At 46.9% G+C, this 27,981-nt stretch overlaps 2 protein-coding genes across 5 annotated transcripts in view; both read right to left on the minus strand.

Annotated features, from left to right (window-relative positions):
• The window catches only part of smyd3 (SET and MYND domain containing 3), a 191,390-nt gene extending 189,479 nt beyond the window's left edge, over positions 1-1,911 (minus strand). For 2 of the 3 annotated variants that reach the window (XM_090220608.1, XM_090220609.1), the window contains exon 1: positions 1,601-1,879. Coding sequence is in view for 2 of the 3 variants with exons in the window: in XM_090220609.1 (XP_090076735.1) it covers positions 1,601-1,761 (161 nt within the window). In the remaining variant the exon portion in view is untranslated. Of the gene's footprint in view, positions 1-1,600 lie in introns of all 3 variants that reach the window. The other variant, XM_036962694.2, reaches the window with a different exon arrangement.
• Positions 1,912-4,361: 2,450 nt separating this feature from the next.
• Positions 4,362-27,862, minus strand: LOC110505336 (consortin). Of its 2 annotated transcripts, none has more exons than XM_090220607.1 (12): positions 27,797-27,862; positions 25,945-26,028; positions 24,680-25,006; positions 22,710-23,350; positions 17,609-17,639; positions 16,656-16,742; positions 15,913-16,015; positions 15,215-15,236; positions 15,010-15,073; positions 10,585-11,264; positions 6,157-6,310; positions 4,362-5,718 (listed from the first exon to the last, which is right to left on the minus strand). In XM_090220607.1, the coding sequence occupies exons 2-12, from the start codon at positions 25,952-25,954 to the stop codon at positions 5,510-5,512; spliced, it is 2,328 nt and encodes a 775-aa protein (XP_090076733.1). In that variant the 5' UTR covers positions 25,955-26,028; positions 27,797-27,862; the 3' UTR covers positions 4,362-5,509. The 2 variants fall into 2 exon arrangements, with proteins under 2 accessions (XP_090076733.1, XP_036818152.2); XM_036962257.2 differs by having other exon boundaries at positions 25,945-26,031; positions 27,797-27,859.
• Positions 27,863-27,981: the final 119 nt, after the last annotated feature.

Below are 27,981 nucleotides of genomic sequence, written 5' to 3' on the forward strand. Positions count from 1 at the left end.
CAGTTGCCGGAGAGGAAGGAAACAGTTCAGGGATCCAATTGTGATTTTAAAACAGTTACAGAGTTTAATGGCTGTGATAGGAGAAAACTGAGGATGGATCAACCACATTGTAGTTACTCCACAACAGTAACCTAATTGACAGAGGGAAAAGAAGGGAGCCTGTACAGAATAGAAATATTCCAAAACATGCATCCTGTTTGCAATATGTCACTAAAGTAAAACTGCAAAAAAAACAGCAAAGAAATTAACTTGATGTCCTGAATAGAAAGTGTTATGTTTGGGGCAAAACCAACACAACACATTACTGAGTACCACTCTTCATGTTTTCAAGCATGGTGGTAGGTGCATCATGTTATGGGTATGCTTGTCATCGGCAAGGACTAGGGAGTTTGAGGGAAAAATAAATGGAATAGCGCAGACCACAGGCAAAATCCTAGAGGAAAACTTGGTTCAGTCCTCTTTCCCAACAGACACTGGGAGACACATTCACCTGTCAACAGGACAATAACCTAAAACACAAAGCCAAATATACACTGGAGTTGCTTACCAAGATGACATTGAATGTTCCTGAGTGCTCTAGTTACAGTTTTGACTTAAATTGTCTTGAACATATATGGCAAGACCTGAAAGTGGTTGTCTGGCAATGATCAACAACCAATTTGACAGCGCTTGAAGAATAATGTGCAAATATTATACAATCCAGGTGTGCAAAGCTCTCAGAGACTTACCCAGAAAGACTCACAGCTGTAATCACTGCCAAATGTGATTCTAACATGTTTTACTCAGGGGGTTGAATAATTATCTAATTAAGATATATTAGTGTTTAATTTTCCATGAATAAAAAAAAAAGTTGGAATTGTTCTTCCACTTTGACAGAATATTGTGTAGATAATTGACAAAAAAATATCAAATCTATTTTAATCCCACTTTGTAACAACAACATGTGGAAAAGGTCAAGGGGTGTGAATACTCTGAAGGCACTGTATGAGGATTCAGGCCTAGGATTGATATGCAAACATTGCAATTAGCAAATTACCCAGTTGGCCAATGTCTCTATTAAAAATATATAATTTACAATTGGGTTCTTAGTGAAGATCTTTATGGAAGTGTGCTCTCTGAGATGAGTGAGAACTAGCCCCTTATCATACATAATTAACTCGATCACCTGTAAATCTCATAGCCTACTGCTACAATAGATTCCGATACACAAAGATTGTCTAGAGCTGAAGAAAATGGAAAAGCAACACTGCCATCTAGCGTCCAGTTTGAGTACATCAGCAAAGCTCACGTCAGCCCAGTGGTAGTGTATCAACGTTGTTGTACTGTTGTAGTTGATTCTACACTCCGTTTCGTTGGAAATTAATAATAAGAGCCGTTTATGGCTGTGTTGGTGAGCTATAAAAAGGCATTTAGCTATCTGTTAATTATATAGCAGTATCTGACAACAACCCGACCAACAAGGGTCCAGAACGCAATAACGAAGAAATTGTACGTAGGCACGGATAGAGGGTCAGTTTATCCTCCACAAATCCTATTGGGTAAAACGCAAAAACTTACTTTAGATAAGTGTCAAGTCAGAACGAAAAGGTCAACAGCTTACCGTGAGAAGCAGCTGTGACAGAAGTATTTGGCGCATGTGTTGGACACGCAGTATGCTAGAGGTTCCGCCGTATACAGGAGTTCACCTGCGTGTATTTCGTGTGTCGCTCGTAAACCATTCCCTTTCCCTGCAGAGGCAAAACGTTCGAACTTTGACGCCATCCCGATCTCGCACGCATGTGGAACTGGGGAAATTGTGTTTACATCCGCAAATGGCCGTCAGACCAAAGATGGTGGATAAATTAAGATGTCTTACTCATGCCGTTTACCATTGAAAAATGGTCATGGTTCCGGTCTGCTTAGAAGCGGGGTGTTTTCGCCTGTTTGACTGGAAATGAAAAAAAATACATACATTATATATATATATATACACACACACACACATATTTCTCGTATCACTTTCACCAAACTGAGAACACCAATAATTGCGAAATCAAATATTAATTTGGTTTCGCCTAAAACGTGTATTGTCTGCGCAACTGCGGTGCAGCTGTTCAAGGCTGACTCTAATGGCTGTCCCCTAAAAGAGTGTCGTTCAGAAAGAAGTGTTTTGTATTTGGTCTCTGGCTTTTGTATCTGGGTTTATCAGACTATTGTGAATGATTAACAACTTACAAACGTAATAACAACTTAACAGCTGTATGACTAACTTAATGGAACTTTATAACAGTATACAATTGTCAGACCAGTCCCCACAATAAGGTTTATTATTATCAGAGAGAAACAGGTGTTTAAAAGTACCCACCACACAGTAATCCCTCCAGACTGTAAAGACAAATCTAAACCACGATGACAAACGTGAAAAAATGAATCTACGATACCCACAACAAGCCAAAACTAGAGAAACAACAGAAAAAGACATGCACATAAAGATTAGATTTGATCGTTTGTTTTCTCTCCCCCTACATTGTGCAGCTATATAAATACTTCAGATTCCAAGAGTAAGATAGTCATCTGAACCAGCCAGAGGACGAGTGAAAATAACATTTAAATTAAAACAAGGCTGCATCTCAATAGTCTACAGTGGCTTCCTGTCCTCGTCTCCATCCCATCTGCACACCTATGAATTAAAACAAGGCCGCATCTCAATAGTCTACAGTGGCTTCCTGTCCTCGTCTCCATCCCATCTGCACACCTATGAATTAAAACAAGGCTGCATCTCAATAGTCTACAGTGGCTTCCTGTCCTCGTCTCCACTCCATCTGCACACCTCTGAAAGTACAAGAGACTAAAGTCAATCTCCTGGCATTCTTCCAAGCTAATTAATGAATCTACAGTTTATTGTGCATTTTACAACAGATCTGAATATGATTATATTTTGCTGTTGGTTTCACCGGTCTTGTGTTTTCAGATCAGAGTAAACGAGGTGAGGGAGGAGGGTCAACGGGGAGTGGGAGGAGAGTAGACGAGGAGAGGGAGTAGACGAGGAGAGGGAGGAGAGTAGACAAGGAGAGGGAGGAGAGTAGACGAGGAAAGGGAGGAGAGTAGACGATGAGAGGGAGGAGAGTAGACGATGAGAGGGAGGAGAGTAGACGATGAGAGGGAGGAGAGTAGACGATGAGAGGGAGGAGAGTAGACGATGAGAGGGAGGAGAGTAGACGATGAGAGGGAGGAGAGTAGATGAGGAGAGGAAGGAGAGTAGGTGAGAAGAGGGAGGAGTGGAAGGAGAGTAGACGAGGAGAGGGAGGAGAGTAGACGAGAAGGAGGAGGAGAGTAGACAAGGAGAGGGAGGAGAGTAGACGAGGAGAGGGAGGAGAGTAGACGAGAAGGGGGAGGAGATTAGACGAGGAGAGGGAGGAGAGTAGACGAGGAGAGTGAGGAGAGTAGACGAGGAGAGGGAGGAGAGTAGACGAGGAGAGGGAGGAGAGTAGACAAGGAGAGGAAGGAGAGTAGGTGAGAAGAGGGAGGAGTGGAAGGAGAGTAGACGAGGAGAGGGAGGAGAGTAGACGAGGAGAGGGAGGAGAGTAGACGAGGAGAGGGAGGAGAGTAGACGAGGAGAGGAAGGAGAGTAGGTGAGAAGAGGGAGGAGTGGAAGGAGAGTAGACAAGGAGAGGAAGGCACTTGACATTTGGGATGTAGCCTGAGAGTCACTGCCCAGCCTGCGCCATCAAATCATCCACGTCTACAGAACTTTTCCTAACGAAACTAAGACACACTGACTTTGTGCATTTCCACCAACTGTCACAAAAAAAATATAACAGCTCATTGATTAAATAGACTAGAAGTCCAAAAAATAAGAAAAAAAGCACAAATAAAAAATTTACATGGAAAAGAAATAAATTGAGTCCATTGATCGCAGGAGGTAATGAACTGTAGTAAGACTGATCATGACAATCCCACGATTGATGCCCATAATTATTTGACAATAAAGATAAATATATAGATATGCCTGAGCAGGCCTCCGGAGTGGTGCAGTGGTCTAAGGCACTGCAGTGCTAGCTGTGCCTCTAGAGATTCTGGGTTCGAGTCCCGGCTCTGTCGCAGCCGGCACACAATTGCCTCAGCGTCGTCCGGGTTAGGGGAGGGTTTGGCCGGCAGGGATGTCCTTGTCCCATCGCGCACTAGCGACTCCCGTGGCAGGCCGGGTGTAGTGCACGCTGACACAGTCGGCAGGTGTACTGTGTTTCCTCCGACACATTGGTGCGGCTGGCATCCGGGTTAAGCGGGAATTGGTTGGATTGTGCGTCCTTCGCCTCTCCCGAATACGTACGGGAGTTGCAGCGATGAAACAAGACTGTAACTACCAATTGGATACCACGAAATTGGGGAGGGAAAGGGTTTACTTTTTTTTTTTTTTTTTTAAGAACGAAATAAATAAAACAACATTCTTTAACGCACATGATTACAGACATGTATTGCTTTCTTGTCTGTGTTGCATATATCTCTGTCTGACACACACTAAGGGTCATCAAGGGGCCAACGCTACAATCAGGCTGAACAGAAGGGGTAGCAGATTCCCCTATCCACTGATACAGGGTCAGATATTTCATCCCCCTCCTGGTTGAGGATGCGGTTAAGATATGATCTTAGATCTGTGATTCGGGGCAACTTCTATCCTCAGCCCAAAGAAACACCTACAACATAAAAATACTCAATAGTGAGGAACGTAAAGAAAAGTCAAATCTGGTTCATTACAACAAAACATTCATTATTAGAAGATTATTTTAAAGACATTATTTAATGTTTCTGACCACAGCAGAATTGTTCATATTTTTGAGGTGTAGATGAGATTAAAAATGGCGGCAGTAAACAAAGAGCTGTGCCGGTTTCTGAAATGGCTACACAAGCACTTCCTGTCTGCGCAGGTGAGCAGTTCTGTCCATGCCTGAAGGACCCAGAGGACAGGTCCATGTAGTAGTGAGCAGGTTCAAGGTCAGTGGTAATGAATATTATCCATTCCTCTGGGCTGACTTCGAGTCAGTCCACGTCCAGTAGTGTACATTTGACGTCTATGGGTGGTCCAGTATACTACAGGTCCTAGGTCAGTCCTACCAGGCAGCACTGCAGATGTCTTAGGGAACTTTTAGTGTGGATGCAGCCTACCAGTACCACACAGACATCGTTCAATCACTCTCTCCCGCCACACAAACATCGTTCAATCACTCTCTCCCACACAAACACACTAACTGGCCAGCCAGTAAAGACAGAAAGACTGACACAGAGAGAGAGAGAGAGAGAGAGAGAGAGCGAGAGAGAGAGAGCAAGAGAGAGAGAGAGAGAAAGACTCACAGAGAGAGGAGAGAGAGAGAGAGAGATTAAAACAGGGCAGGACATAAAGAGAGGCGAGTATCCACTCTGCAAAACGAGGAAGTTTTCCTCCTCTGTCCCCTTCTTCTCCCCCTCTCCTTTCCTTCCCTCCCCCTATTTCTCTTCTCCTCCCCCTCTCTTCTCCTCTCCTCTTGGGGGTCAGCTAAGACGCGGGGGTTAGCCAGTTTTGGAGCTGATCCATCCCACGATGCAGCTGTGCGAGGTAGAAGTCAGCGTTACGGGAGAAGTCGGTGCAGACAGTGGACTGGGCATCGCCCAGGGCACAGTAGAGGGCGGTGCCTCCCAGGCTGATCACCACGGTGACCAGGCAAAGCAGGAAGAGGAGCAGGCAGGAGTCTCCGCCCACCTCGTCTGCAGGAGGGAAAAGGAAACACGTTTAGATGTTTATTCTATTTTATCTGACCTTTATTGAACTATTTCTTGTCTGGAGAAGGGAGAGGACAGAGGGAAGAAGGGAGAGGACAGAGGGAAGAAGGGAGAGGACAGAGGGAAGAAGGGAGAGGACAGAGGGAAGAAGGGAGAGGACAGAGGGAAGAAGGGAGAGGACAGAGGGAAGAAGGGAGAGGACAGAGGGAAGAAGGGAGAGGACAGAGGGAAGAAGGGAGAGGACAGAGGGAAGAAGGGAGAGGACAGAGGGAAGAAGGGAGAGGACAGAGGGTGACATGGTAGGAATGCAGACAGACACACATAGCAGTATAATACTGTATGTGCACAAACATACACATGCAATTGATCATAACCATTGTTGGGTATACATATACTCACTCACACTCACACACACACACTTACCGTGGTCAAAGCCGTCGTCAGGTACTTTGAAACGGACCCTGCGTTTAGCAGGGCGTTTGTGTTTGAGTGGTGCCGAGAAGGGAGCCACACACACATCCTCCACACACACACTCCTCCTCTTCAGTATGGACACAAGGCCAGGGACAGGGGTCATCTGGAGGTCAGCGGGACATGGTCAAAAGGTCAGGGCCAGGTCAACTGATTAACATGCACATACTGTACACAATAAACACATACACATTACATATATATCAATACACACACATACAGTACACCATGCAGTACACACACACACACACACACACACACACACACACACACACACACACACACACACACACACACACACACACACACACACAAAGGTAGTAATAGACATAGTATCCCCACTAGGTGTCAGCGTACACTGCCCTCTCATGTCAACCTCAAACCTCTGAGAAACTGGGTGTTTGAGTTGTAAGCCGACTGCAGACGAAGCCGACTGCAAACAAAGCCGACTGCAAACGAAGCCGACTGCAAACACAGCCGACTGCAGACGAAGCCGACTGCAAACGCAGCCGACTGCAGACGAAGCCGACTGCAAACGAAGCCGACTGCAAACGCAGCCGACTGCAGACGAAGCCGACTGCAGACGAAGCCGACTGCAGACGAAGCCGACTGCAGACGAAGCCGACTGCAGACGAAGCCGACTGCAGACGAAGCCGACGAAGCCGACTGCAGACGAAGCCGACTGCAGACGAAGCCGACTGCAGACGAAGCCGACTGCAGACGAAGCCGACTGCAGACGAAGCCGACTGCAAACGAAGCCGACTGCAAACGAAGCCGACTGCAAACGAAGCCGACTGCAAACGAAGCCGACTGCAGACGAAGCCGACTGCAGACGAAGCCGACTGCAGACGAAGCCGACTGCAGACGAAGCCGACTGCAGACGAAAGTCAGCGAGTGAAGTCGACGGAGGCACATATGTGACAGCCGAAAGTCAGACTCTGTAGTGGTTTTCCAACAGTAAGTCTCAGATCCACATGGCAGTGTCAACATAGCTGCTATTGTTCATAAAATATTTTCTGAATAAATGTAGAAATACAATTTTCTATACCCCTATATCACACACTCACAAACTGAAAACATTAAGTGTGAACAATTCATTGGTTAGAGAGAGGTCTCATATCAGTTTCATTTGTAGCTTTAGAATTGAGAAACAACTACAGCGACTTGAAGACGACTTCATCAAGAAAACTGCATGACCTTTGATCTCAGGGTTCGTGTAAAGTTCACGCAGTCGACGTGTAAGCGCAAGTCAGACAATTGTTATCCCCATAACGCAACACACTTTGAAAGGCAGATTACCAACGATGGTCACCGACTAGACAAAGTAGATCCGCTTGACCACGCCCTATGTCTTAGGTGCTGGTGACCGCTGGTGTCATCTTATCAAGTGACATCGGCTGATGCCATCATATCATCTCATCCAGTGACGTCACCTGGTGACATCACCTCCTTTCTGAACAATCAGCTAGAGAGGCTCAGGTTCACAACATTCGCTTGATCGGTTTCACCCTTCAGTCACACTCTTGTCAGGCCTGACAGAAGAGAGAGGGAGAGAGGTGAAAACAGAAGATGGAGGAGAGTGGGAACGGGGGGGGGGGGGGGGGGGGGGGGGGAGCATGCCGCTTGCACCGCCAGGGTTGTGGGTTCAATTCCTGGGGCCACCCGTAAGTCGCTTTGGATAAAAGCGTCTGCTAAATGGCATATAAAGATGAGAGAGAGAGAGAAGAAGAGAACGATGAAAAGCCCCTCCAGTTTTAATGAGGTTATTATTGTAGCTGTTCAGAGATCAACTCTACTCTCACCTAAACCATTATGTACAGAGCTCTTCAGTTGTTTGTCATAGTGGCCCAGACCTGACTGGTGGGCATTCCATTCCAATACGGCCACCGCATCGCCAAAGAGGTTTAAATGGCCAAAGTAGGCTTGTGAATCGCGTGCACCCACCCCCTCCTCACCCTCAGTGTGACTCCACGACGTAGGCTTGTGAATCGCGTGCACCCACCCCCTCCTCACCCTCAGTGTGACTCCACGACGTAGGCTTGTGAATCGCGTGCACCCACCCCCTCCTCACCCTCAGTGTGACTCCACGACGTAGCCTTGTGAATCGCGTGCACCCACCCCCTCCTCACCCTCAGTGTGACTCCACGACGTAGGCTTGTGAATCGCGTGCACCCACCCCCTCCTCACCCTCAGTGTGACTCCACGACGTAGGCTTGTGAATCGCGTGCACCCACCCCCTCCTCACCCTCAGTGTGACTCCACGACGTAGCCTTGTGAATCGCGTGCACCCACCCCCTCCTCACCCTCAGTGTGACTCCACGACGTAGGCTTGTGAATCGCGTGCACCCACCCCCTCCTCACCCTCAGTGTGACTCCACGACGTAGGCTTGTGAATCGCGTGCACCCACCCCCTCCTCACCCTCAGTGTGACTCCACGACGTAGCCTTGTGAATCGCGTGCACCCACCCCCTCCTCACCCTCAGTGTGACTCCACGACGTAGCCTTGTGAATCGCGTGCACCCACCCCCTCCTCACCCTCAGTGTGACTCCACGACGTAGGCTTGTGAATCGCGTGCACCCACCCCCTCCTCACCCTCAGTGTGACTCCACGACGTAGGCTTGTGAATCGCGTGCACCCACCCCCTCCTCACCCTCAGTGTGACTCCACGACGTAGGCTTGTGAATCGCGTGCACCCACCCCCTCCTCACCCTCAGTGTGACTCCACGACGGCCTCGTTCCTCTCCCTCGCCAGAAACATACGCAATCGATTACACACCTACACTAAAACGGGCACACCTCTCTCTCCCCACACACACACACACAGCTCCATATTTGGCATCCAAGGGCTAATTATGACCTAACATTGTCTGCTTGCTAATTACTGACTCTTACACAAATGTAGGCTTGTAAATGTAGGCTTGTAAATGTAGGCTTGTAAATGTAGGCTTGTAAATGTAGACTTGTAAATGTAGACTTGTAAATGTAGACTTGTAAATGTAGACTTGTAAATGTAGGCTTATAAATGTGCCCATTTGGGGATCCAATACTATTTCTGTTTGTCTTAATTAAACTGTTTTCTTGAAAATGTGCATGTGAAAATCATAAGGTGTCAGAATCTTCGAAGGCCAGCAGCAGTCGGCAGCGGGAAGGGGAGGAAGTAGGTTTGACTCTTCTGGTTATATTGATCTCTGGCTCCCTAGTTGGTCATTTGTGTGTCTTCAGTTTTATTTCAGTGCTTAAAGCATCAGACAAAGTAGCCTACATATAGTTGATTTGATTCAAACATAGGGTATATCTAAATATGGGGACAGCCCTAATTTGTTTATAGTTTTTGGTTTATTATTATTTAAATTTTATTTAACCTTTTTTTTAACTAGGCAAGTCAGTTAAGAACAAATTCCTATTTACAATGACGGCCTACCCCGGGCCAAACCCGGACGACGCTGGGCCAATTGTGCACCGCCCTACGGGACTCCCAATCAAGGTATGCTGATAGCTCCTGATATGCGCCCCATTCTCTGTGGTTGAGAACAGGGTGTTTCTGCACTTTGTGAAAGTGCTTGAGCCACGTTAAGAACTTCGCTCTTCCACCCATTTCAGGAAACGGGTGGAACCCGCTCTATATAAGCAAAACAAAAGCAGAAGTTTTCATTAATTGGCCAATGCACCTTGTGTTGCGCTTTACTTAACAGTGACAGCCCATCACATTTTCCCAGAGTGAGAGATGTCCCGTGCCATTGACACACTCATGGTGCGTTCGTAACCAAGTGAGAAGTGTGAATTTACCACATACGACTGGGAGAGATCCAATCGAACGGCCCCTTAAACTGGTAATTACTAGTAGGAAACTCGTGTATCATCCTTGAGCGCCGATGTTGATTACTGAGGTCACCTACGAAGAAAATGGTTTCTATAACAGCACTTTCATCAGTTAAATGTAACAAAACAGTACTTATAATAAGCAATATATTAAAGTGGTTTTTGAACTCTAGAATGTGTTTACAAGGTTGACAGCTGGTTGGCCATTAGCTAATCAGTGTTTCTCAACAATTGAAATCACATAAATGTATCCAACTGGTATTTGACTTCACAACTGGTAAATTCCAACCTCCCACATGGTTACAATCGCAGCATCAGAGTAGAAACTTGAAAGGCCCAACATAAATATCCAGTCACCAGGCAATGCAAGGAACATTGTGAATGCTGAACATTCTGAAAGGCATTTCATTTTCCAGCTATACCAAAACCGAACCGTGACTGCAATATGCACCGAACTGCAATATGTACCAAAACTGTGCAATACATCTCTCTGTAAGTGTCAACGTGTGTTTGTGTGTGTGTCATAAAACTTCAGTCCACACACAGTCTCTCCCACTCACCTCCTCCACTGTAATGCGTTTGGCCAGGTCGTCCAGAGAAGCCACCCGGTCTCTGATAGTCTCCACCATGTCCACTCCAAACATATCATACTCCTCCTCGCGCAGCTGGGCCTCCTCGCGCAGCTGGGCCTCCTCGCGCAGCTGGGCCTCCTCGCGCAGCTGGGCCTCCTCGCGCAGCTGGGCCTCCTCGCGCAGCTGGGCCTCCTCCAGTGTGAGCTGCTCCTTCACTGCTAAGGCTGAGATCTCCTCTAGAGGAGCTTTTAAACAATCAACACCATCTCTCTTCTCCTCTTTCTCCTCTTCCTTTAATGCCAAGGCCTCCTCTGCCTCTTCCACCTCCTCCTGTTTTTCCTCTCCTCCCTGCTGCTCCTCATGCTTGGGTTGGCTCATTTCCCCATCCGTAGGGCGGTCCGGCGTAGTGCAACCCTCCTGAGTGGTGTGTTCCATCTCACTCTCCGTCTGCTGACCCGTTCCTTCGCTCCGAGAGTCTGTGAATTCAGCCCTCCCAATCCCCTGGGAGTCTCTGCAGTCCTGTGCCACACCCAGAGCTGCACAGTCATTGGAGCTGAGGCTGTCCTTCAGGGCTCCGGCTGATTTGATTGGGTTGATGCTCTGGGAGAGGGTGGAGTCTGTTCCTCTCTGGTCCTCCTCCATCCCCAACAAACACTCAAATAACCGAACTAGGAGAGCAAGAGACAGAGACACAGAGAGAGGAAGACAGAGACACAGTGAGAGAGGAAGACAGAGACACAGAGAGAGAGGAAGACAGAGACACAGAGAGAGAAAGGGAGAGAGAGAGAGAGAGAGAGAGACATACAGAGGGAAGAAATGTTACAATAGACATAACACTACAACAGCCCTTGACCCCGCCCCCCCTCCCCACAACCCTTTACCTTCTCTACCCAGGCTCTCCCTTTAGAGTCCTGTAGACATCAACAACCTCCCAGTAACACTGGTCTCCAGCAGAGTCCACTGTCTAATCTACATTAAAAAGAGGGAATCACTGTTCCTCAATATCCTCAAAAACACCTCCCAGATCTCCTAACTCAATTATTCACAACACTCTCCTCTTTTACCCTTTAGCTGCTGTTTTATAGGGAACTTGATGTCAACGGAACACATATCCTGTCTACTCTCTCATCCACTACAGAGACACATGCACACACACACATCACTGTTAAACACAAACAGAAACAGACTGAGGACAAGGTGTCCCTCGGGTCCAAATATTTATTCAATGTGAGATTATTTATCAGATAAGTGTCATTTAACAGGGGAGACAGAGTTATACTCTCCTCACAGAGACAGAGTTATACTCTCCTCTCAGAGACATAGTTGTACTCTCCTCTCAGAGACAGAGTTGTACTCTCCTCTCAGAGACAGAGTTGTACTCTCCTCTCAGAGACAGAGTTGTACTCTCCTCTCAGAGACAGAGTTGTACTCTCCTCTCAGAGACAGAGTTGTACTCTCCTCTCAGAGACAGAGTTGTACTCTCCTCGCAGAGACAGAGTTATACTCTCCTCGCAGAGACAGAGTTATACTCTCCTCGCAGAGACAGAGTTATACTCTCCTCTCAGAGACAGAGTTATACTCTCCTCTCAGAGACAGAGTTGTACTCTCCTCTCAGAGACAGAGTTATACTCTCCTCTCAGAGACAGAGTTGTACTCTCCTCTCAGAGACAGAGTTATACTCTCCTCTCAGAGACAGAGTTATACTCTCCTCTCAGAGACAGAGTTATACTCTCCTCTCAGAGACAGAGTTATACTCTCCTCTCAGAGACAGAGTTATACTCTCCTCGCAGAGACAGAGTTATACTCTCCTCTCAGAGAGAGTTATACTCTCCTCTCAGAGACAGAGTTATACTCTCCTCTCAGAGACAGAGTTATACTCTCCTCACAGAGACAGAGTTATACTCTCCTCTCAGAGACAGAGTTATACTCTCCTCTCAGAGACAGAGTTATACTCTCCTCTCAGAGACAGAGTTGTACTCTCCACTCAGAGACAGAGTTATACTCTCCTCTCAGAGACAGAGTTATACTCTCCTCTCAGAGACAGAGTTATACTCTCCTCACAGAGACAGAGTTATACTCTCCTCACAGAGACAGAGTTATACTCTCCTCTCAGAGACAGAGTTATACTCTCCTCGCAGAGACAGAGTTATACTCTCCTCTCAGAGACAGAGTTATACTCTCCTCACAGAGACAGAGTTGTACTCTCCTCTCAGAGACAGAGTTATACTCTCCTCTCAGAGACAGAGTTATACTCTCCTCACAGAGACAGAGTTATACTCTCCTCACAGAGACAGTTATACTCTCCTCTCAGAGACAGTTATACTCTCTCCTCACAGAGACAGAGTTATACTCTCCTCTCAGAGACAGTTATACTCTCCTCTCAGAGACAGTTATACTCTCTCCTCACAGAGACAGAGTTATACTCTCCTCTCAGAGACAGAGTTATACTCTCCTCACAGAGACAGAGTTATACTCTCCTCTCAGAGACAGTTATACTCTCCTCTCAGAGACAGTTATACTCTCCTCACAGAGACAGAGTTATACTCTCCTCACAGAGACAGAGTTATACTCTCCTCTCAGAGACAGTTATACTCTCCTCTCAGAGACAGAGTTATACTCTCCTCTCAGAGACAGTTATACTCTCCTCTCAGAGACAGTTATACTCTCCTCTCAGAGACAGTTATACTCTCCTCACAGAGACAGAGTTATACTCTCCTCACAGAGACAGAGTTATACTCTCCTCTCAGAGACAGAGTTATACTCTCCTCTCAGAGACAGAGTTGTACTCTCCTCACAGAGACAGAGTTATACTCTCCACTCAGAGACAGAGTTATACTCTCCTCGCAGAGACAGAGTTATACTCTCCTCTCAGAGACAGAGTTATACTCTCCTCTCAGACAGAGTTATACTCTCCTCTCAGAGACAGAGTTATACTCTCCTCGCAGAGACAGAGTTATACTCTCCTCTCAGAGACAGAGTTATACTCTCCTCTCAGAGACAGAGTTATACTCTCCTCTCAGAGACAGAGTTATACTCTCCTCTCAGAGACAGAGTTGTACTCTCCTCTCAGAGACAGAGTTATACTCTCCTCTCAGAGACAGAGTTATACTCTCCTCTCAGAGACAGAGTTATACTCTCCTCTCAGAGACAGAGTTATACTCTCCTCTCAGAGACAGAGTTATACTCTCCTCTCAGAGACAGAGTTATACTCTCCTCTCAGAGACAGAGTTATACTCTCCTCTCAGAGACAGAGTTATACTCTCCTCTCAGAGACAGAGGTATACTCTCCTCTCAGAGACAGAGTTATACTCTCCTCACATAGACAGAGTTATACTCTCCTCAAAGAGACAGAGTTATACTCTCCTCTCAGAGACAGAGTTATACTCTCCTCTCAGAGACAGAGTTGTACTCTCCTCTCAGAGACAGAGTTGTACTCTCCTCTCAGAGACAGAGTTATACTCTCCTCACGCCTCCGGAACACTGACACTGAGAGCGCCCTAACTTAACATACTGTCATCTCAGTGTGTGTGTGTAGTCACGCCTCGGTTGTGAAAGTGAAACCAGGCCATGGCAGAACACAGTGCACTGTGTCTTTGTGCACAGGCAACACACACCTTAGACTATGTGCGCGTGTGTGTGTGTGTGTGTGTGTGTGTGTGTGTGTGTGTGTGTGTGTGTGTGTGTGTATACAGTTAGGTAACACACACCCATGGCTCCCCGGAGCTCTGCTTCAGTTCATCAATAACCCAAGTCCCAGACCAGGGGACTTCTCCTAACACACACAACATGATGGAATGTATCTAAGGTGTTTCCAGGTAACAGGCTGGGGGGAGGGAAGAGAGAGCAAGAGAAAGAGAGAGAGAGAGAGAGAAAGGGAGCGGGCTAGAGAGAGAGAGAGAGAGCGAGCTAGAGAGAGAGAGCGAGCTAGAGAGAGAGAGCGAGCTAGAGAGCGAGCTAGAGAGAGAGCGAGCTAGAGAGCGAGCTAGAGAGAGAGCGAGCTAGAGAGAGAGCGAGCTAGAGAGAGAGAGCGAGCTAGAGAGAGAGAGCGAGCTAGAGAGCGAGCTAGAGAGAGAGCTAGAGAGAGAGAGAGAGCTAGAGAGAGAGAGCGAGCTAGAGAGCAAGCAAGAGAGTGAGCTAGAGAGAGAGAGAGAGCTAGAGAGAGAGAGCGAGCTAGAGAGAGAGAGAGAGCTAGAGAGAGCGAGGGCAAGAGAAAGATAGAAAGAAAGAGAGATAGATAGAGAGAGCAGAGGAGGGGAAGAGTTCTAAATGTCCTCTTTAATAATTGACAGGTCAGCTGCCTGTCTCCGGAAGCACTAGGCAGACCGGCTCACGTCTCAAAACATTGCAGAGCGACAGACATACAGTAATCCTGCACTGATAAACTCCTGCTTCCTCAACCACACACACACTTACCTGAGCGGCATGCAGGCAGTCTGTCCTCACCACGAACAGGACTCTCCAGCACAGAGTCCACAGTCTCACACACGCACAAACAGAGGGGAGAGCAGAGTGAATACAGCATCAACAAATGACCGAGCAAAGTTCTGAATACTGTGTAATGCTAGACAGAGGGTCTCTACAATGCCATCATGTCAATCAAGCACAGAGTATCTCTTACCTTCTCTTCTCCAGGACTGGGTCTGAGAGAGAGAGAGAGAGAGAGAGAGCGTGAGAGAGTGAGAGAGAGAGAGAGAGAGAGAGATGGAGGGGGTGCAAAGGCAGTTAGTGCTGTCACTTTCGTCCTCCGTGATTGAAGGAAGGTCTCTGCCTAGCTAAGGCTAAGATAGGTGGCCCTGCTCTCTCCCAGGGAATCTAATATTAGAGCCGCACATTTCCCTAGCTATTTCAGCATGTGTGTGTGCCGTGTGTGTGTGTGTGCGTCTGAAACTCTAGCACCGCTGTAGCTCAAATTACTGAAAGTGCAGCAACAGCAAAGGGCCATATGTTTAAACCATCACGCTGTATGTGTACACACACACACACACACACACACACACACACACACACCACACACACCACACACACACACCACACACACACACACACACACACACACACACACACACACACACACACACACACACACCACCTCGGAGAGAGCACAGGTGTTTCAATGTACATCACTGCACAGCTTCTCAAGGTTTCCCATTAATTAGAAAATGAGTTAAAAAGGTGGTCTTTCCTTGTTAAACTGCAACCTTTTCCTGTGCTGAGCTGTAAAGGAACACATCTAAAACACCCACTTCACAGACACACACACACACACACAACTGGACACACGCATGCGCTCACACGGACACACAGGTGCAGCCTCACCGTTGGTGTGTCGTGCAGATGTGTGTGAGTATGTCCAGCTGCTGTGCAGTCAGATCAGTCTCACTGTTCCTCTCCCCCCGACCGTCTGCCCTGCACCGCCTCTCTGGAACAGCAGAAGGGTCGAGGAGGAGAGGCGCACGACACGGCACAAACACACCCAAAGAGAGAGGGGAGCGAGAGAAGGATTGAGGGTGAGAGAAAGGGTGGGATGCATAATGAGACTTCCAATGGCTGAACAGAGAGAGCGAGAGAGACAGAGAGAGAGAGAGAGAGAGAGAGAGAGAGAGAGAGAGAGAAAGAGAGAGAGAGAGAGAGAAAGAGAGAAAGAGACAGAGACAGGGCGAGAGAGAGAGAGCGAGAGAGACAGAGAGCGAGAGAGACAGAGCGAGACAGAGCGAGAGAGACAGAGAGAGAGAGAGAGAGAGAGAGAGAAAGAGAGAGAGAGAGAGAAAGAGAGAAAGAGACAGAGACAGGGCGAGAGAGAGAGAGCGAGAGAGACAGAGAGCGAGAGAGACAGAGCGAGACAAAGCGAGAGAGAGAGAGTGAGACAGAGATAGAGAGACAGAGCGAGAGAGAGACAGAGCGAGAGAGACAGAGCGAGAGAGACAGAGCGAGAGAGACAGAGCGAGAGAGACAGAGCGAGAGAGAGACAGAGCGAGAGAGACAGAGCGAGAGAGAGACAGAGCGAGAGAGACAGAGCGAGAGAGACAGAGCGAGAGAGACAGAGCGAGAGAGAGAGTTACCCCACTGTTCCTGCAGTGCTGTCAGGTTGTTTAGTAGTCGCTGGTGGTAGAGTCTCTCTAGCTGAACACACCACACTGCTCGCTCATCTGGTCCACGCAGGGTTAAGAAAACACACACACCCCCCTACATCCTTCAGTGATCCAGTCAGTGTTTGATTTGTTTAATTATTATTTTCTATTTCACTAGGCAAGTCAGTTAAGAACAAATTCTTATTTACAATGACGGCCTAGGAACAGCGGGTTAAACTGCCTTGTTCAGGGGCAGAACGACAGTTTTTTAACCTTGTCAGCTCGGGGATTCGATCCAGCAACCTTTCGGTTACTAGTCCAACCACTAGGCTACCTGGCGCCCCAGACACAGTGAAAGCTGGGGAGGGGGGTGAACGGGAGTACTCTCTACTATTAAGGAGAAGTCCACACAGGGTTTAAAGCACCTACTGTCCTGTATAGGGACTGTAGCTGGCTCGGGATGGGTCCCACACAGAGCAGTGTACTGGAGAGATCCCACGTGTTACAGAGGGATTGTGTTAGCCACCGTCATCCATAAACATGAGTCCTCCTCTCTTTCAACAGGCACTGAGGCGCTCTGTATAAAGCCCACAGCTTTGCTGAAACAAGCCACACACACACACACACACACACACACACACACACACACACACACACACACACACACACACCGTCTGTAGTGGTCGTGGCTGAATGAAGACTAAAACAAAGAGGACAATGATAAGATCAAATCCAAACAGTGCAGCTGGAATGTCGTGGAATCTTTCAACTAGAACACAGTCTTCACCTGAGAGTTAGAATGAACCGGAGAGCACTGTAATTTCACTGGAAAGACATGAGACATGAGCTGACTGATAAGGATACAATCTTCCTAGACTTAGGAGGACATAACACACCTGTTCAGTACCTCTCTCACACACACACACACAAAGTAATAAGGATACAATCTTCCTGGAGGACAAAGGCCTCGGCTACCTGAAGAGATGGAGGCAGAGTGGAAAGGGTTAAAGGACAACATTCATTTACATTCTAGTCACCCAGAGCAACTAAAGAGTTTATTCCGCCAAGAAAGACAAATGCCACCATCAATAGTTAAAACATCTTACAGGCCTAATACTGAATGACACTTAAAACTACATCTCGTATAACTTTGACCCCCAGACAGAACATGCCCAGGTAGCATGAGACGTTTACCTGAATCGCAACACTGATACCCCAAAAACCCCTACTTAAGAAGAGTGAAGAAGATAAACACACACAAACAAAGTGGAGAAGCACGAGAAACACGGCTAGTCCCCGCGAGCACAGCGGAAAACACAGGAACTAAATGGAGAGTCTTTCAATTCCTCCTTGATCACAGCTGCATTTGTAGTTTCCAAAGTTCCCCCAGTAGCTAGCGGGAGGTAAGACGAGCTCCACAACGGGCCTGACGCAGCAGCAGCGATGTGTCCGTGGGTGCCTGTTTAACAAACGGACTCTTGCGACTGCTTTTATTTTTATCGTTCTCCTGCTGACTGAAGAGGACAAAAACGGGACAGAGAGAGAGAGAGAGAGAGAGGAACAGAGAGAGAGAGAGAACAGCCCCGTGTGTGAAAGTTTGTCAGAGAGAGAGAGAGAGAAGGGGAGACAGAGAGAGAGAGAGAGAGAGAGAGAGAGAGAGAGAGAGAGGGGGAGGAACAGAGAGAGAGAACAGCCCCGTGTTTGAAACTTCGTCAGAGAGAGAGACAGAGAGAAGGGGAGACAGAAAGAGAGAGAGAGAGAGAGAGAGAGAGGAACAGAGAGAGAGAGAGAACAGCCCCGTGTGTGAAAGTTTGTCAGAGAGAGAGACAGAGAGACAGAGAGAAGCGGAGACAGAAAGAGAGAGAGAGAGAGAGAGAGAGAATAGGAGCGTTTGTAAGTGAAAGATAGAGCAGGAGCGAGGTAATAACCCACTGGCCTCTCTTGCACGCTCTTTCACACAGACTCTATCCCTCTCTCTCTCTCTCTCTCGCTCTCCATTGTTGCAAGCTTCCCTACATTTACATAAATATGAATTGCTCACTTCGCTTGCTTGTGGTGGGTGTTTAAGAGAGAGAGCGACAGGGAGGGGGAGAGAGAGAGAGGGAGAAATAGAGAGCGAATGAGGGAGGCAGTGAGAGAGAAAGGAAATAGGCTTTAACCATTCTGCTGCCTTGCTGTCCTGAGGCATTGGGCTATTTTTAAGGCAGTCTAAACAGTTAAACTGTTTAAAAAGTTTCACCACATTACAGCAGTGCAAATGTGCTATTTTTACCCCTAAAAAACAGATGCTCTGACGGAGGTCGGCTGACCGAAAGCACAGTTACAATTAAATAAATTAGCATCTGACTGGTAGTGTGCAGAGACTTCTTTATGTTGCCCCCTAAGACAAGAGAAAAGTAGACTTACTCGTGTGCTAAATGTTTTCATAGGAAGTTTAACAGTATCAAATGTAATCTCTTCCTAGAGAGCTCCCCCTTAAAACTCAACCAGGGGAGACATAACAAACTCTCATTCTATCCTTACAAGGGCTGGCTCAGGTTGGTCAGAACTCCCGGGGTTGCTAAGCGCTATCTGGCTAGCGACCAATCAGATTAGGGAGGTGAACAGATGCGAGTTGGTTACTCTAGAGGTTTGTTCAGTGAGGTGAAACATTCAGAGCGTTTCAGAAAGAAAATTAATAGAGCTGACACGATTCCTTGTTCTACCCAACAGATAACCATGGCCCAATCCCACATGACCTCCTAGACAAGGGTTCCCCAACTGGTGTCCCGCGGTCCGAGTTTGTCCTGCGGGGTGATTTTATTCGGACCCCCAAGTTTGTGTTTGGGGACATAAAAGGCTGTAAAAACACCAGCAAATCAGCTCCAAGTGATTAAAATTTTGGAAATCTGTTCCAAAGTATTCCAACGTATAATAGAGAGAGAGATGTGATCGTATACCAGCGTGTCGCGACCCTGAAAACGGGGTCGAGGGTCGCGAGAGAAAGCCAAATGAAATGAATAAAAGGGCACTTGGTTGATAGAAGCGGGTTTATGTCAGTAACCCCTGGTAGCTGCTAGATGAGGTTGTAATAAACAGAGTGGTTTCGGTTTTCCTCCTACACATGTGACTGTCTTTTGAACTGTTTGAGCTACAAAATATTATGACCTCCTCAATGAAAGCTACTACTCTCAGGAACACTTATGCGTCTTCTACACACAAGACCAGGCACTAAATCAGATTGGGGGGGAGGGGGGGGGACATCAGTAGCTAGGTTTCCATCTAATTTGCAAATGATTTTCATGCAAATATTCTCAAATCTGCATAAAATAATATGCGAATTTTCCCACCAAAGATGTTTCCATCAAACTGACTTTTTACGGATAAAAGGCTATGCATGATGACGTAGGGCACACAAAAATGACCTTTACTGTTAAATTCCCATGCACCGAATGAAAAATACAAGTAAATGGATTTCTGTCGCGTTTTCAACTCTACTGATTGTTTTGTCACAAAACCGGTTGCGTTATGTAGCAAAATGTGCCCACTCTGGTCTTGGAACATGCGCTCTAGCCAACCGCTGACAGATACGGTGTGGGTAGGCTACCTACATTATATTTGTCAAACGGCAGCCAAGCATCAATCTTCACGTCACCAGAATAAGACGCTAAATATTTACTGGAAAGTAGCATCAAGCTCATCACCTTGCACTTTCACCACCCTGTGAAGTTCATCATAACTTATTTCATCAGTAGCTTAATAAACTGCATGCTTTCCCGAGTCGTAGTGGGAGGACCACACAACATATCATCGCGTGACTCCAAGTTTACTTCAATATGATTGATGGTTATAATATCAATATTTGCACATAAAGGAGTTTCTATCGCCATTTCTCGCATAATTAATTTTACCAACACAAAATGGGTCCCACCAATGTCGAACGGTCAAATTGTCTGTCGGCATTTATAAAATTTGTTCGGGCATTTCATGTCTCCACCAGCCCGGTCGTTGACTTTTTTTTTCATGTGTCGGTTAATTCATCCGCATTAAATGGTTGGATGGGAACATGGTTAGTGATGATGTTCTCTTCTACACAAAAGAGCATACAACATGATTGATTGATGAGCTTCTGAACTTCCCAATACCTTTCTGATGCATTTCAGTCACATCAAACCATACTTCCTTCAGATTGAAATACTGTCAAAAGGACTGTCAGACTGATTTGTAATAGCCCAATATTTATTTATTTATTTATTATTACATCTCTTTCTTCACATGGTGGGGTTGCAAAAGTTTTCCATAAAATGGGGTTGCGGGCCACAACGGTTTGGGAACCCCTGTTATAAACAAACATAAGCAAGGTTTGAAATGAGGTTTTAGTCAAATATTATATCCGTTTGGGCTTATTGGGCGGCCAATTTGCGGTCTACAAATTATTTGTAATTATGTTCCAGCCCCCTGACCATCCACTCAAGAAAGAAAATCAGCCGGAGCTGAATCTAGTTGATGATCCCCGCCCTAGACCCCATGCGCTTGTGGAGGTCTGACAAGATTTGATTGGTATAAGCCAAGCCTTTCCAAAGTCTAAAACAGTGTGTCTCCCTTCAGAGAACATTAAGGTAACCAAGCCCCCACCTCTCTCACTGAATGAAATTATTTTTTTTAAGAGACATTCATTCCCTTCTGTTGTAAAACAAATAGTTGCAATGAAACTGTTAAAACAACTTTTTCAGTTTTGGACACTGCTTCCTGATTGTAGGCATTAGTCTCCCACTCCTACATTTGGGCTTAAATCATGCTCTGTACGACTTAAACAAGCAACTGACTTAGTAGAAGCATGTAATCCATAAAAGTGCTTTCAGAATATCCAGGTATCCATTTTTGTTTCTAATGCAAAGTATGTCATTGCCCTTTTAAGACGCCGTTGCCCCTTTAAAAACTATGTTGCCCAGTTGCACATCCTAAGCCATGGTGGAAAACCAGGTTGGAATTGCATTTTTGTTTTCTTTTTTAAACACCACAAGTGCCATTTTAAGAGTGTACCCTCCCCATCCAACCTGACAGAGGTGGGGGAGGATCCGCAAAGAAGAACGGGAGAAACACCCCAAATACAGGTGTGCCAAGCTTGTAGCGTCATACCCAAGACGACTCGAGTAATCTCTGACAAAGGTGCTTCAACAAAGTACTGAGTAATACTTATGGAAATTTGATATTTCTGTTTGTTTTTCTATTTTGCACAAATTTCTAAGCCTGCTTTTGCTTTGTCTTTATGCGGTGTTGTGTGTAGAGTTACGAGTGAAACAATTTAATACATTTTACAATAAGGCTGTAATGTAACAAAATGTGAAAAAAGTCAAGGGGTCTGAATTTTTTTCCAGAATGCACTGTAATATTTACACATTTTTAGAGAACCCTAATACAGTTTGATTTGGCTTTCCTTTTACGCGTCCTCTGAAACTCTCTGCCGCCCCTTTGGGGAGGTGCGCATCACTTTGAAAGCCTGCAGGATGGTGAAACTTTCACCTAGCCTATCAGAGGGAAAGTTGGAGCTATTACCATATTGATTGCCCAGCAAAGCCTCTCAGATCTGTGCATAGGGTCCAAGGGTCCATTTGGGATTAGGACCTGTCTGGTCTGAACAATACGTTTCTATCTGAACTTTGTGTAACGTTGCACCTTCCTGAACACGCCCCAGGATGTGTTTGAAGAAGGTAGGGAGTAGACAGAGAGGCTGAGGTGATGATCAGATATGACAACAGTGCCCCCTACTGGTGGAGATGGGAATATACACTTTGCACTTCACTTCATGTAGAGTTCTGTGGTGAAGCTGTGTATCACAATGACAGGGATTCTACCACGCCCAGTCACACCTGACAGCCCTGTAATGGCTGTGTGGCTGTGTGTGTGTGTGTGTGTGTGTGTGTGTGTTCAGTCAGTCTGGTAAACAGAATCACAGCTCACCACACGTAGAGGGAACCACGCCTGGCTGTCAGAGGAACGTTCACTTGAGAACAGCGCAGGCAGGTAGAAATACCATATATAGAATGGAGAGGGAGGGGCACACACCTGATGGAGGTACTGAGGCAGGTGGGAGTGATCTCCCCGTTCCCCTAACTCCTTTAAGGTAGCCAGGAGGGCAGGGCTAGGGATAGGCTCTGCAGTGGAGGTGGTAGGTCCTCTGGTAGAAATGGTGGGTCCTGTGGTGCAGGTGGGGCCTGTGGTGCAGGTGGTAGGTCCTGTGGTGCAGGTGGTAGGTCCTGTGGTGCAGGTGGTAGGTCCTGTGGTGCAGGTGGTAGGTCCTGTGGTGCAGGTGGGGCCTGTGGTGGGGCCTGGGGTGGAAATGGTGGGTCCTGTGGTGCAGGTGCGGCCTGTGGTGGAGGTGGTGGGGCCTGTGGTGGAAATTGTGGGTCCTGTGGTGCAGGTGGGGCCTGTGGTGGAGGTGGTAGGTTCTGTGGTGCAGGTGGGACTTGTGGTGGAGGTGGTAGGTTCTGTGGTGCAGGTGGGGCCTGTGGTGGAGGTGGTAGGTCCTGTGGTGTAGGTGGGGCTTGAGGTGGTAGGTTCTGAACTGGAGGTAGTGGGTCCTGTGGTGGAGGTGTGTGTCTCGCCCGCAGGGTCACTGTAGCAGGGTTCGTCTGGACTTGTTGCTTGGGAGCTGATGGGATCTGTAGTCTCTGGAGACACAGAGGGCCGGAGCGCTACCGGACTGCCTACAGAGTGAGAGAGAGAAAAGAGAGAGCACTGCACATCAAACATTAACGTTAAACTGTTATAAAAGTCTGAAACCAGATAGAGTAGCAGTGAAAAGCGAGATTGAGCAAATCCTCTACCTACTTCAGCTTGGCATTAACGACTACACACACTCTCGCTAAGTACTTTCAATTTGTGTTTCTGTGCTGTGGAAGCCATACGGCCCATTTGAGCAATTCCACGTCCTGACAAGTCAATAAATCCTTTATGATCCCATGGTGGGAAATGCATTTGGTAGCTGGGGACATAACATACATAGTATAATGCATCATTGAGCACTTGAACCGACACACACACAAACGAGGTCTTGCCCAGAGAGTGTGTGTATTGGGACAGTTCAGACACCATACACAAACGAGGTCTTGCTCAGAGAGTGTGTGTATTGGGACAGTTCACACACCATACACAAACGAGGTCTTGCCCAGAGTGTGTGTGTATTGGGACAGTTCAGACACCATACACAAACGAGGTCTTGCCCAGAGTGTGTGTGTATTGGGACAGTTCAGACACCATACACAAACGAGGTCTTGCTCAGAGAGTGTGTGTATTGGGACAGTTCACACACCATACACAAACGAGGTCTTGCTCAGAGAGTGTGTGTATTGGGACAGTTCAGACACCATACACAAACGAGGTCTTGCCCAGAGAGTGTGTGTATTGGGACAGTTCAGACACCATACACAAACGAGGTCTTGCTCAGAGAGTGTGTGTATTGGGACAGTTCAGAGACCATACACAAAAGACAATGAGATGGACAGTAAAAAATAACTAAGCTTCAGATCCTCAAACTCATCTCAACCACTTTATTTTCCTGCGGTCTTCCCTCCTCCTCTCCTTTCTTCTCCCCGACTTTCTACTAATCTCTTCTATCTCTCCACCTCTTCTTTTCCTTCTGTTCCCCTCCTTGCTGTACCCTTTCTCCTTTACCTCTCCCCCTCTCCGACTGTAGCTGATGTGGTTGCTCGGACATCACCGGGTGTGATTAATTGGGTGAGACCCGGTCTGTATGCTACAAATCTGATCCGCTGACCGGTTAACAGGGTTAGCACGCACGCACGCACGCAAGTCCAGCCAATTAACTAACCCAGACCTTCAACCATGGCCACAAGCACACACAGTTTAATGAATAGAATTGACTGGTCCTCTGCCTCCTCCTGATCAATGGTACCCAACCAAATAACTGAAAATAAGTAAAGGTGATATATTTCTAGAAACCCCTAAATATATTTTGATATCTATAAACCAAGCTGTCTCAGTGTGTGTGTGTGTGTGTGTGTGTGTCACCTTACCTGTGTCTGAGAAGGAACAGTCAGTCATAGGAGTGTCGGGGGATTGGCCGTGAGTCACGCTGCTGTCCTCCTCTTCTTCCACAATCACATCATCCTCATCCCAGTCTTCCTCTCCCTTCACCGTTCTACCTTCCTCCTCCTCTTCCTCCACATTGTTGTTTAAAGAGTTCTGTTGGATGAAGTCTCGTCCAACCGTCTGACCATCCTCTAGTTGAGTCTGCGTCCGGTTCTGGTTTTGGTTCTGATTTGGTTCCGAGGGGTCTGATTGGTTGCGGTGGAGGTCAACCCCACCCTCAGACAACACTGGCCCCTCCCTCTCACACTGACCTGGGAGCAGATAAAGAGAGATTAGACAAGAGCTTCTGTTGTTGTCATTACACACGGCAGGAGATTCTAATCTGCTCCGTAGGCGCTCATGACGACCTGAGAGAATTAAGGTATAAGCAATACGGGTTTAGCTCCATCTTACCATTCAGATATACTTTCACCATGGCTGAGTCCCAATTCTTCACCCTTCTTCCAGAATGTGCATTTGCACACTTTCATGCATGGGTTTTTACAATGGTAGAAACTCCGTCCGGTCAACACTAATCCCAAGCTTTTAAATCAATGACCGGCAGGAAAAATGTGGAGAATTGGGACGTAGCACATATTTCACCTCTCTCTCCCCCTGCCTCCACTAATAATAATAATAATACATTGAATTTGTAACAGGCTTTTCATTGAAAGCCAATCTCAATTTGCTGCAGTGAGTGAATGAAAATAAGTCGTAGACAGAATAAGGGCACAACAAGACCGGGCAACTGACACAAAAGAACACAACTGATGCTACAAGGAACAAGGACAACAAGGCTATAACACAGCTATTACTAACAGAAGGCCTTCCTAAAGAGAAGGGTTTAAGGCCCGTTTTAAAGGAGCCCAGAGTCTGTGGTGCCTTCAGGTGGACTGGGATTGCATTGGGGGTGGGGGGGGGTTAGGTGGGGGGTGGGGGGGGTCGAGCAGAAAGACAGATCTTCCATGGAGCGGAGCTTAGTCCTGGGGGTGTGGAAGAGCAGGCTATTGCTCAATCTGAGGTTGCGGGCGGGGCTATGGGATACGAGAAGATATTTGAGGTATGGAGGGGCCATGGATGTACTGGAATGTCAGCAGGAGTTTTTTAAAATTCAATTCTGAATGAGAAGGGGATCCCTCTTCTATTACTTCCCAGTCACCCTCATCCAATGGTCTCCCCTACCTCTTCCCTTCCTCTCTCTCCTCCTTACCATCTTCCATGGGTCTTCTCCTCCGTGACCTCTCAGCATGAAGGTCAGCAACTCCCCCTGCCACGCTTACCAGACACAGCCCTCCTACTGACGAGAGAGAGAGAGAGAGAGAAAGAGAAAGAGAGAGAGAGAGAGAGAGTGTAAGGCAATAGAAAACAAGTCTAACGTCATTCCTACAAGTGTCAAACCATGAATATTTACACACACACACACTCCTCTATTTAGGCCTAAAAGTGCCTCCGTGGAGTAGTGTTGTCCTGGTTCTCTCCAGCAGAAGGCTAATTGCTCCTGTTAGGTCTTAGTGACTATTAGGTCAAAAAGAGAGCACTTATCCCTATGGTCCCCCTTCAGAGCACCGTAGGGTTAGGCCCATAGAAATAGACTTCATAGAATGGACGTTTCCCCTGAGAATTACAGTACATGGAACATGGAGAATTTAACAGAGCAGCAAGGCAGGTGTGGTGGTTTATGCAACGCCTACCTCTATATATGTGTGTGTGTGTGTGTGGGGGGGGGGGGGGGGGGGGGGGGGGGGGGGCATGTTGATGCCAGCTGAACTTGGCAACTGTTATTGTTAACCCCTACTTGCAATCTCGCTCTGTTACTCTTGCCCCCCCCCCCACCCCCCTTTCTATCCAGAGCTCGCCCTCTCCCTTTTCACTCTCTCCGTCTTCCTTTCCCCTCCCCGTCTCCATCATCACGTCTCTCTTTGTCTTTGTCTTTGTTCTCTTCCAGGGTGTCCATAAATAATGAAGTACATAGACAGGGGGGGGGGGGGGATACACACACGGGTCTACCAGGCAGTAGCTTAGTCCATCTCACGTGAGAGAAGAATGGGTTAAAAAACAGCAACATACACAAACACATTTATCAATCCAGAGCCAACTCAACTGACAAAAACACACAAGTAACAACATGCACAGTCTAGCACTCACAATTAGGCAAATTCACACACAGGGAGTACGTTCCAGAAAAACTAGCCTAACTGCACACAGCAACACACACACTATGCAGCAGAGAAATAGAGGGCTGTTCAGGTGACTCATCTGAATCTAATAAGAGCCCCTCCATGTCATCTCTACAGCTGTGTGTATCTGAGGGCCTACCTGGAGGATATTAGATAGTGACATATGTGTTCCTCTCATCGAATGAAACTACTACACTGTTCTCACCCAGGGGTCAGGGTCTTCCCTCTGACACATTCAATCACTTTGCTAACGTGACGTATGTACCTAGCTGCCAGATGAGGATGGTGACAAACATCATACGGTCATTAAATCAGATGTTTTTGTGTAGTCAGAACCTCTGGGCACGACACTTAGCTACCAATCAGTCAGATAAGATAATAATAAACACATATTGGGAAAATTGGCGTTGTCACTAAGGTTACAATACTGTTCCTGCAAATGCGAGCTAATGTTACGCCGATGCGATACGCTGGAGCTGCTTTTAGCTCGTGTGGTGTCAGTGATTCGTTTTCTTCACTGGCTTGTCAATGGGTTTGATTAACTGGCTAGCATAGCAAGTTAACAGCTAGCCTAACGTTACCTACCTACCGCTGTCTGTTTTGCTGCTTGAAGCTAACGCTACTGTGCCTACTGGCTAGCAAGGTCCTGTGTTTTGTCAAAATCGATATGTATTATGATTTTATTTCTTTAAATGATACCCGAATACATGCGTACTATGAATGTTTAACACACGGTTGGATCATGTTGATCTAGCTGTCACCTAGCTAATTTACACATCTGGCTGGCTGTCAAGCTAACGTTAGCGCTTTTACATCTGGCTTTTGCGGCGCGCTGTGATGCAAGTTGTCGCCTTCTAGTACACGGCAATAACTGGTGGTACTTACGATGTAATTAATATCGTGTCTTGTATCCAGTACGCAGGGTGCTGAACCGAACATTGACCGACTGATGTTGCAGATTTCTCTTCCTGAGACCGATCCAAACAAAATGACGTAACTGTCGTACGGTAATGAGGAAACCTTCAAAATAAACGCCCACATTTCAAAACATTGCAATATGGATAACGCAT

This window comes from Oncorhynchus mykiss, chromosome 25, assembly GCF_057628025.1.
Source record: "Oncorhynchus mykiss isolate SJ-2025 chromosome 25, ASM5762802v1, whole genome shotgun sequence".
Taxonomy (NCBI): Eukaryota; Metazoa; Chordata; class Actinopteri; order Salmoniformes; family Salmonidae; genus Oncorhynchus; species Oncorhynchus mykiss.

Excerpts from the sequence above, each read along its gene's own strand:
- LOC110505336 (XM_090220607.1), bottom strand. Across the intron at positions 23,351-24,679 it reads CTGTTCCTTCTCAGACACAG|GCAGTCCGGTAGCGCTCCGG; the intron begins GTAAGGTGACAC and ends CTCACTCTGTAG. Across the intron at positions 15,074-15,214 it reads CCAGTCCTGGAGAAGAGAAG|ACTGTGGACTCTGTGCTGGA; the intron begins GTAAGAGATACT and ends TGCGTGTGTGAG.